The 10,318-nt window shown below is 55.6% G+C and overlaps 1 protein-coding gene across 4 annotated transcripts; it reads left to right on the forward strand.

Moving 5' to 3' along the window:
- Positions 1-1,710: 1,710 nt before the first annotated feature.
- On the forward strand, positions 1,711-9,244 carry Ccdc97 (coiled-coil domain containing 97). Of its 4 annotated transcripts, none has more exons than XM_052168705.1 (5): positions 1,711-1,897; positions 4,470-4,925; positions 5,583-5,849; positions 6,077-6,206; positions 7,354-9,244. In XM_052168705.1, the coding sequence occupies exons 1-5, from the start codon at positions 1,846-1,848 to the stop codon at positions 7,520-7,522; spliced, it is 1,074 nt and encodes a 357-aa protein (XP_052024665.1). In that variant the 5' UTR covers positions 1,711-1,845; the 3' UTR covers positions 7,523-9,244. The 4 variants fall into 4 exon arrangements, with proteins under 4 accessions (XP_052024665.1, XP_052024671.1, XP_052024687.1 ...); XM_052168711.1 differs by having other exon boundaries at positions 1,716-1,897; positions 7,368-9,244; XM_052168727.1 differs by lacking the exon at positions 1,711-1,897 and adding an exon at positions 3,278-3,301.
- The last annotated feature ends 1,074 nt before the right edge of the window (positions 9,245-10,318 follow it).

Raw genomic sequence — 10,318 nt, forward strand, 5'->3', positions numbered from 1 at the left:
GGAAGCAGGGCTGAAACCCTGAGTGTCACTGCAGTTGGCCTTTGATTGGGACGGGAGGCCCTTGGAGGGGAAGTGCCTCACTCGGACATGTATTTAAACAGTGGTTCTGTACTTCACATAACCCAGATGCTCCTTGTGCAGGGGACAGATGGGTGAGACCATGCTGATTCCTGCCCATCTCCGGGTGCATTGCCCAGCCACACCTAAGGTCTAGCCTGGATGCCGGCTCTCAGCTTAGCCCTGTACTGCCTCCTGTGCAAGTGTTGGCTGCCTGCCCTGTTTCCTGTCATCCTGAACAGTTCAAGGGGACTGAGCACTGCAGAGATGACCCTAGCCCCTTCCCTGGAGTTCCTCCTCCATGAAATACACATTTGTGACCAGTTACAGTTAGAGGGGCCCTGGAGTAATAGGAAGAGGGCTTTCTGAGAAGAGGAAAATGCAGGGTGAGCTATGAGGTTGAACTCTAGCACACATTCTTCCTAGCTCCATTTTTCCTGTGGAAGCTGTGTTTTTCACATCTGATACAGTGTGAATAGCTCACCCCAGCTCCCTTGTAGGAACTGGGGAGCCTTTGAAGAGCCACAACCTAGCAAAAGAAGCTACTGACAAGAGCCAGTATCCCAAAGGTATGCGTACCGCTTACAGTGCACCAGGACTTAGGTGCATGACCAGACACCAGGAGGGAGGCCAAGTAGATGCAAGGTTGAGGAGGGACCATGTTGGTTCCTAAAAGACATGTCAACTTGCTCTAGGAGAGGGCCAGGAGGGGGTCTTTATTGTCCCTAGCCTGGGAAGTCCTGCTCATAGCGCGCGCTGCAGCAGCGCCCTCTACTGCCCATTTCTGGTGCTGCAGCTGAGTTTTCATCAGACCATTCCCCAACTGACGGGAATGCTTACCCAGTTCTAACTCTTCCAAGCCTGTTTCTAGATTAATGCAGCACCTTTCTCATTGTGATCTCCAGTTCCTTTCTTTGGTTCCCTACCCCAAGCCCTATAGTCCCCAAAAACCGCATAGGGCTTCGAAGCCCTGTATGATCTGACAAAAACAAGGCTTGGTCAAACCCTCAGTGATCTCCCTACCTCTGCTTAGTGCTGTATACCCTGACCATAGTAAGGTTACAGCACCCAGAACTACCTTTGCCATCTAAACTGCCCGAAATACTTGTTAGCTCCTGCCTATGCCTTTCAGGCCTCATCTTGTGGCCTTTATCCCTACCAGAAAGCCCCTGACCCCGCCTGTAGTGGGCAGGTCCCTTCCCTTTCCACAGCGGATTCCCACAGTTCGTCTTATCTGCAGGTCTCCTTCTTGTTTGGAAACACAAAGGTTCTCTCCCTGACGTCATCTCACGCCAGCCCTACAGGCTGAATGTGATGATAGAAGGAAGTCAAATCTACAAAGAGCACAAGGATGGGTGAAATGGCTTGGCGGTTAAAGATGCTTGCTGCCAATCTTGACTGAATTTTATCCACACTGGCATAAGTTGTCCTCTGACCACATAAACGCTTTTAAAAGGACTCGAGAGTCTGTGCGATAGCGTCATTCCATTAGATTAACCACATGAGGACCTGGAGTTAAGAGTAAGGATCAGATGACACACGATCCGCACTGACTTTCCAGTTTGATAGGTTGAAAAATCCATCTGCTCAACCTAGCGCCTTTTCTGTGCCTGACTGCTCGGGGCGGGGCTACGCATGCGCACAAAGAAGGCCTGCCTTTGACCCGGAACTTTGGTGCTTCGATGCCGCTTAAAGACACTTGCGTAGCCGGAAGTCCCGGCGGGTACCTAGGGTCCAACCTGGCTTCCGCAGCCCGCTGCGGCGGTTACTGTGGCGGAGAGACTTGCTATGGAAGCCATGGCAGCTGCGGCGGTGGCAGAGAGGAAGGTGGCCGATAACGGTGAGGCACTGGCCAGGCACAGGTGACGGGGCCTTGCGGTGTGGCAGGAAATGGTTCCGACAAGACTCGAGGAAGTCCGGCGCAGCTTACTTGCTGGCACTTTGAACTCTTGGTCCACTTTGGGGGTCTGGTATTCGGCCTTGTGGCAGGCTGGCGATTCCCGTCATTTTCTTTTAAATGAACCCCTTTCCCTACCCTAGACTAAGCCTTTTTTTTTTTTTTTTACGATGCCAACGCCTCGAGCAAATAACTCTCCTGCAAATGCTTGCAGTCTCCAACCAACCTTTCTCAAGTTCATCTTTCCTGTGCCAACCCGAGTTTCTCTGTATCGCAAGCTAGCTCTCCTCTTGTCCCGTGCAAAGCAGCAGCTCCCATTGCATTCTGACTCCTCCTGCCCCCCACGTCTGCGGTCCACTCAGCCTCCTGAGGTCCCTTCTCCCTTGCACCTTCTACGCCTTTTACTTTTCTACTGACTTCCTGCAAGTATTGCCTGGTGGGTTGTTTGGATTTTGGCGGGTGTTGTTGTTGTTGCTGCTGTTGCTGTTGTTGTTTGGGGGTTTTGTTTTTTAGTTACCCGTTTATCATCGTCAAGGTCAGCCTCCCAATTGCCGTCCTCCTATCTCAGCTCCCAAGGTTCTGAGTTTACAGCCCTGTGCCACCACACCTGTCTTTAATGTTTCTTAGTAGTCTGATGTGCGATGAGGTATAGTCAAGGCTGTTTGACAGCTGGGAGCTGGAGCTACTGAGGCTGAATAGCAGGTGTGTGAATGTAGAGGCAGATGTCTGTGTGTTCTACTGTGTGCTTCGATCTTCGATAATCTCCAGTTGTGGTGGTTTAAGTCTGTAATCCCGAAACTTGGGAGACTGAGGCAGGAGGTTAGCCTTAAGTTTGAAGACATCCTAAACTACATAGTAAGTTCCAGACTACAAAGTGAGACCCTGTACTGTGAAGCCCTGCCTCAAAGTGTGTGTGTGTATGTATATATAAACAGTTTCCGTAACAAAATTGTATGTATCTTTTAAACCTTCTGATGCTGGGGTCAAGCCTTACTAAGGCCAATTACCTTCGCTACCATGAAGCCATACCTACAAACATAAAAGTGAATCAGGAGCCTAGAATCAGGAGCCTCGAGGGTTCAGAGCCAGGGGTTAAGGACGCAGCTTATTATGGTACCCTTGCATAGCACGCCAGAACCCACGCCTGGGTTCAATCCCCAGCACCACCTAAACTCTTTGTGGTGGGACAGGCCTGTACTCCCAGCACTCCCAAGAGAACTAGTGCCCCTTGGCCCTTTGATGCTTTCTGGACATCTGGCTTCTCCAGAGACTCCTACACACCTCTCATTGTTTTCTCACCCATCCCCCACTACAGCCTGCTCTCCACCCTGGACCTGTTCCAGTCAGGTAGGATCCCCGGGGACTTCCTTACACAGCTCTTCTATCTGCTTGATAAGGTTTTTGTTGTTTTGTTACGTTTTATTGTTATTCCTTCATTTGTTTGATTGTATGTTGATTTATTTGAGGTGGGGTTTTACCCTGTAGCCCAGGCTGACCTCGAACTCATAAATTATGATCTACCTCAGCCTCCCGATTGCTGGAACTATGTATATATATTATTACTCTGTCCAGCACCCAGATTATTTTCTTACTCTACTGCTTCCAGGAGTCACTGCCGCCACCCCTCCGTCCTGGCACATTCGCCCTGCCTCCGCCCTGTTGCTTAGGCTGCTCCTTCTTAGCCTTGGTGTTCGCCCTTCATGGCTGCTGCAGCAAAGCAGCACACACTGCTGTGTGCGTTGTTGTTGTTGTTGTGTCCTTCTTGGTTTCTCTGTGTAACCCTGACTGTCCTAGACTTGATTTGTGGACCAGGCAGGGCTCAAACTCATAGAGATCCTCCTGCCTCTGCTTCCCAAGTGCTAGGATTTGTGAGCTGCCATGTGGGTGCTGGGAATTGAACCTGTGCTCTTAAACGCTGAGCCGTTTCTCCAGCTGCAAAATGTCTCTTTCCCGGGAAGCCTGTTACCTTGCAGTTTAAAGCTCAGCCGGCCGAAGTGTTTGCCTCGTCTGTCTTTTTTTTGGCTTTTCATTGCATAGTTTCATCATCATCATCATTATTATTATTATTATGGCTTTTCATTGCACAGTTTCATTATTATTATTATTATCAGTATCATCATTATCATCATCATCATTGGTGCTTTGGATTTTGTTGTTGGTTTGTTTTTGAGATTCAGTATCACTGTGTAGTCCTGGCTGGCCTTGAACTCACAGAGATCCACTTGCCTCTGCCTCCTCCGTGCTGAAACTAAAGGTGTGCCGCACTGCACCAGGCTTGTCTGACTGTTTTACCACATAGCCAGGGATGCACCTAACATATTACATGTTTCTGTTAATTAGGTCACCGACAGTGCAGCATCACAATGGGATCGCCTGTTCACCGTGGTCTGTCTGTCTAGGGCCTAGCACATTACCCAGTAAACGTGAGCTGTGCGAGTGCGTCAGTTCCCAGCCCCCGCTTGCCTAAGCCCCCTTCCCCTGAAGCCTTTAACTAAAGATTCCTCTTGACTCTCAGACTGCGCAGAGCCCAGATGTGTGCACTGGGGGGAGCTGAGCCCGACTTCCACTCCACCTGGACCCCAGGAGAAGGAGACGACAGCAGAGAGAATAGCAGGCATCCCCTGCGGTGACAGCTCCCAGACAGAGAGTCCGGCCGTGAGGGCCATGCTGCACGCTGTCGCTGCCAGCCACCTGCCTGTGTGCAGTCAGCAGCAGGGCGAGCCTGATCTCACAGAGCCTGAGAAGGTGGCCATCCTGGGCCAGCTGTATCACAGGAAGCCACTGGTGTTCCTGGAGCGCTTCCGCACAGGCCTGCGGGAAGAGCACCTGGCCTGCTTCGGCCATGTGCGTGGAGACCACCGCGCTGATTTCTACTGTGCCGAGATAGCCCGGCAAGGCACGGCACGGCCTCGAACCCTGCGCACCCGCCTGCGTAACCGGCGTTACGCTGCCCTGCGTGAGCTCATCCAAGGTGTGGGGGATGGTGGGTGAGAGGGACAGGCAGGGAGGACAGGTGGACTGGAGCGGAGCAGGAGCCCAGAGAAACCCTTGGAGATAGGAGACACAGACCCTAGTGCAGTACGGGAGAGAAAGGGAAGCACACAGGGCTGGAGTTCCGCAGGTGACAGAGAGGCGTCTGCGTGACACAACTCACTATCGAGTGCCCAGGCTGTCCTTGACCCCAAATTCCCCGCCTCAGCCTTTCAAGGGCTGGCAGAAGTGCACTGTAGACAGTCACTGTCCTCTAATGGACGACAGCACACACAGCATCGAGGTAACGAGCTGCCACCTCAGGAATGGCCTTCCCACCTTCATACCAAGCACATGTCGTAGGAAACCAAGGGGCAGGAATGTCCTCCAAAGCCACCCGAACAAAACACCCAGAGAGCCTGCCGTGGCGGGTTACACCCAACACTTGGGAGGCAGAGGCGGGAGTTTGACGCTAGCCCAGTCCACATCTCGGCGCAGGCCTGGGTGTATGGACATGCTCAGCCCAGCCTGTGTACTCAGTGCCCCAGAGACCCTTCTGCACCTGTGGGTGGTTTTATCATGTACACGCCTTACAGGCAGGGTACACACATACATGCCTCCACATGTGTGCTCACACACGTCTACCTCTCATGCACAGGAGGCGAGTACTTTAGCGACGAGCAGATGCGGTTCCGGGCCCCGCTACTGTACGAGCAGTACATAGGGCAGTACCTCACGCAGGAAGAGCTCAGTGCCCGCACACCGGCCCCGCAGGCCCCCAGGTCCGGCTCCCCCGGCACGCCGGCCTACCCACTGTCCGACCTGCTGTTTCAGTCCTACCAGGAGCGGGAGCTGCAGCAGAAGCTGCTCCGGCAGCAGGAGGAGGAAGAGGCCTGCCTGGAGGAGGAGGACAGCGATGAGGAAGGTGAGTCAGGGCAGGCTGTTCCCCAGCCTGTGAGGACAGCGTGATGTCTGCCCTTATACCCTTCCCTGCCATCTCCTGAGTGCTGTGGCACAGTCTCCAGTACACAGCGTCACCACAGTGTCCTGTGTGAGCCAGGAGGGCAGAGACTGGGCTGTCGGCAGCTTGGGCTGACATAGGGTGGCATCCTGTCAGCCTTCTTCAGGCCCCCCGCCTGGCTATCTCCACAGACCAGACGTCAGATAAAGATGCAGAGGCCTGGGTACCGGACTCGGAAGAGAGGCTCATCCTTCGAGAGGAGTTCACCAGCCGCATGCACCAGCGATTCCTGGATGGCAAAGATGGGGGCTTCGACTACAGGTGCCGCCCCACCCAGCCCAGCACCCAGGGTCCCAAGCAGGCCCCTGCCTCTCCTCAAGGGGCCTTAGTGCTAGAGTGCCCGGGAATAGTTCCCCGCCGAGGGCCCTGGTGTCGGTCACTCTAGAAGTTTCAGATCAGTGAGGGGAGGAGGTTGGGGTCTCGGCCTAACCTTGTCCCTCTCAGAGCCCTATCCCTTCCGTCTGTACGCGAAGGGACGGACTGAGCCAACCCTTAGCACAGTGTGACAAAGCAGCGAATGAAGCCCAGTAGGGCACACCTCGTCCCAGCCAGGGAGACATGATGAGACCCTACCTCAAGGGAGAGGGGGGAGAGAGAGGGAGAGGACAAATACACCTGCTCACGTCCAGGCCCAATGACATGGCAGCTATGTCCACAGACAGCTTCAGTGGAGCAGGGGTCCTGATTATCGCTGCCACAGCGACCATGCTGGCGCAGTCTGACATCAGTGGGGCTCGGCCGCTGCCAGCTGGGGCCACCAGGGCTGTGCAGAGTGTCGGCTATGGCACCTGTGAACCAGCCCCACTCCTGCACTAGGTAACCCAGAAGACACCGGAAGGGGGGGCCCAAGCCTGTTCCTTCAGGAGGGCAGCAGATACCCAAATGTGCCCCACGGTCAACGTAGGCTTTTGTCCATCTGCTGTGTCCAGACCCCAGGGTGAACGCAAGGGATGGGTGTAGTCAGGAATCACCTTCCTGAAGGAGGGATCTTCCTCTGCGGTGGGGACTTCCCAGCTTCCACTGGTGACGGAGCTCTGAAGACTGCGGGGGAGCAGAGCAGTGGTCAGAGCCTCAGAGGGGTGTTTTCTGAGCAGCTCTGCAAAGAGCAAGGGCGAGCACGGGCGCAGGCACCTGAGGCACAGAGGAGCTCCAGTGCTGAGGTAGAACTGAGACGGCTCAGCCCAGAGGAGTGAGCCTTGGTGACTTGGGGTCACATAGTGGAACTGGGGCGAGTGCCACACAGAGACAAAGCGTGAGAAGCCTGGTGGTTGTGTCACACTTTCCGGTCTGTCAAAGAAGCCGGCATGTTTTATGTAGGCTGATTAGGAAAACACCTCTTTAGGATTCCAAGGGCACACGCATACCCAGGAGGTCAGTCCCCTGACCTGGGCCTCCTGACGCCTGACAGCTTTCCTCCTGTAGCGCGGTGGACGACAACCCTGACTTCGACAACCTGGACATCGTGGCGCGCGATGAGGAGGACCGGTACTTTGATGAGGAGGAGCCTGAGGATGTGTCCAGTGCAGAGCCAGAGGGGGACTGACAGCGCCTACCCTGCTCACCCCGCAGGCCCCTGATTACAAGCGGGCTAGTGACTCAGGCCTTCAAGACAGGCCCCCTGGACTTGGCCCGCCTCAGACAATGCCTCCCTTCTGTGGAGGGGTTCCTACTCTTCTCTGAACATCACTGCCCCTCTTGCTCCGGCCCCACCTGTGTTCTCTCTTTGAGATAGCATCCTGTTGTGTAGCACTAACTTGCCTGTTACTTGCTTTGTAGCTGAGGCTGGCCCGAAACTCAGTGCTCCTGCCTCGGCTTCCTGCATGCTGTGTGTACAGGCAGATCCCTGTGCCCTGTCTACCCATCCTGTTCTTACCCTCCCTCCCTTCATGCCACTGCCCTGCCTCTCGCTTCCCAGGTCTCTAACTTCTGTGCGTCCACCTCTGCCCACCGCAGCCGGGTCACAGGTGCTGTGCCCACAGCAGGGCCCTGACATTGTCTGCTGGCTGCAGCTATCACATGGATGCTAGTATGCTAGCGTCAAGCTCCCGATGCCCAGCAGAGCTCTTGAGTTTCTCCACCTCTCTGCCAGCGTCCTCCTCATCCTTGGTCACGTCCCAAGTTATCTCCAGGCCTCTATGTCTGCCCCTCTGTCTCGGCCTTTACGACTCTGGTTCTCTGGGCCCCCTCCCCCAGACCTGGCAGCTAACGGCAGCAGCAGCCTTCCCTGTGGGTGGAGGTGAGGGGAACCCAGGTGGCACCAGCCTCGGCTGCTCCTATTAGACACTGGCTGGGGTGCTGGCAGAGGCAGAGCTGGGTACCACAGGGCCAGCCTGAGTGTAAGAGGAGCATGAAGAGGGGGCTCTCCCCTAGCAGCCCCCCTTCCCAGCCACAATTTTCCTTCTCCTCACTCCCTCCTCCCCCTCCCCCTCCTGTTTACACTCCCCAAATACGCACAGGCTGTTATCATGGGTCTTGAGTCATCACACAGACACACAGCCTGCCCCAGTGTCCCTGCCCCCAGCCGGCCACAGGGCCCGCCCCACAGAGCCCCCTGCTGCCCTGGGCTAATGAAAGCCAGATGGCTGCCTGTGACTCAGCCGTGGCTGTGGGAACCCAGACAGCCTACCTTCCCATGCCCCACACCCGGCCTTTGCTTTGTGTCCCCAGCAGACAGAAGCGACCTGCTTCTGTGGGGATGGAGGCTAGCGTCTGGCCTGAGGTTCCAGACTGCTCTGGCCATACCTAAAGGACCCTCAACACTGCTTTGTAACGCCAAGGTCCTGACCCTGGGTCTTGGCCCTGCCCTCTTGTCTCCAACTCGCCCTGTGGGGCAGAGGTCTTTCTCTTAAACTGCTGGGAGACCCTCAACGGCTCAGCCTGGGCCAGGCCTGAGTGACACCCCCTAACAGCCCTGGAAACAACACTGTCAGCTGCCACTTGTCACAAAGGATGAAAAGGGCCCAGAAGTAACCGTCAGCATCTTGAGACCACCTGGCCTCCCAGGCAGATTGGAACACCGTAACATGCACAGCATTTGGCCTGTGTGCCACCACGTGACCTCATTGGACAGCGGTGGAGATGCAAAGACAGACTTCCTCACATCGTAGGGGACTGTAGAAGGGGCAGGTGACAGATTGTTACACCTCTACTCTTACCTCCCAGAGGACACAGTGAATCCACACTGGGACCCCACCACACTGGGCAGGAGCCAGGGGGACTCTTTTGGGAAGTTGTGGCTTAAGTCTTTATCACAGTTGACCAGTGTTCTGTCCAATCATTAAACGTATTTAAGATAGTAAGGACTATCCATCAATCTCTTATGTAACTTTCTAAAAGAGCTGAGCTGCACAGCCATTGAGTCAGGATCTGGGGTCAGTCAAATGGCTCAGACGAGTCTGCAAATGAGAGACAGAGGTGGGGCCAGCCACAAGGACAGGGATTAGATGAGGAGACAGGAAGAAAGGTGGAGACAGGAGGGGCAGAGACAGCAAAAGCACACCCGCCTGAGCAGTCCCCATGGCGGCTGGCGCCACTGCCTCTGATCTGGATCCTGGGGATGGGGTGGGCGGGCGGAGAGGCTGAGTCAGGGAGGGAGAGCCCCTCTGTGGGCATCCGGCCCCCACCTCCATGCCTCCTGTTTGTCCTGCCCTGGACAGGTCTCTGCTGGCTGCTGCCCCGCACCCATGCCTACCCCCCTCCCCCTGCCTGCTCCCCACTGCCCTCATTTCCTCCTATCCATCGTACCCCAATCCTCTCCCCTTTCTCCCTGGCTTCTGCCCTCAGTCCCCAAACACTTCTCCCTTGGCGTTCACCAGGCTCAGCCCCTGACACCGTCATCGGTAGCCTGACCCCGCCCCCACACCAGCCTGCACCTTCATTTTTTCCTGTCCCTCTCTCTGCTGTCTCCCGGTCTATCCCCCTTCCCTGTCTGTCTCTCAGACCCTGGGAAATCCAGGTCAGAGCTCTACTGGTGGCCCCAGAGAACCTAAAACAAGGGGTCACCACCCGGTCCCCACCCACGAGACAAGAACAAGGCTGCCGACCTGACCTGTCTGAGCAGAAGGAAATGTCTGTGCTGTGGCCTGGTCATCCCCCACCCCCCAGGACCTGCTGGGCTGCTGCCGCCCCCAGGGCTGGGGCCGAGTAAACAGCCCGGGGATATTTATACCAAGGCCGGGCGTAAGGCCAGTGCCCACCACAACCCCTGCCCTGCCCTCCCCGCTGCCACAGCCAGCCCTGAGCCAGCGTGGCACCCGCCAGCAAAGGGACACCGCAGACAGACTCCACTCAGCACAAAGGCCAACCAGAGCTGGTCATACAACAGCCAATGGCTTCACATAATAGGAACTTTCCCTCCTCTGGAACCATCAGCA

The sequence above is a fragment of the Apodemus sylvaticus genome, chromosome 1 (genome assembly GCF_947179515.1).
Source record: "Apodemus sylvaticus chromosome 1, mApoSyl1.1, whole genome shotgun sequence".
NCBI classification, from domain to species: domain Eukaryota; kingdom Metazoa; phylum Chordata; class Mammalia; order Rodentia; family Muridae; genus Apodemus; species Apodemus sylvaticus.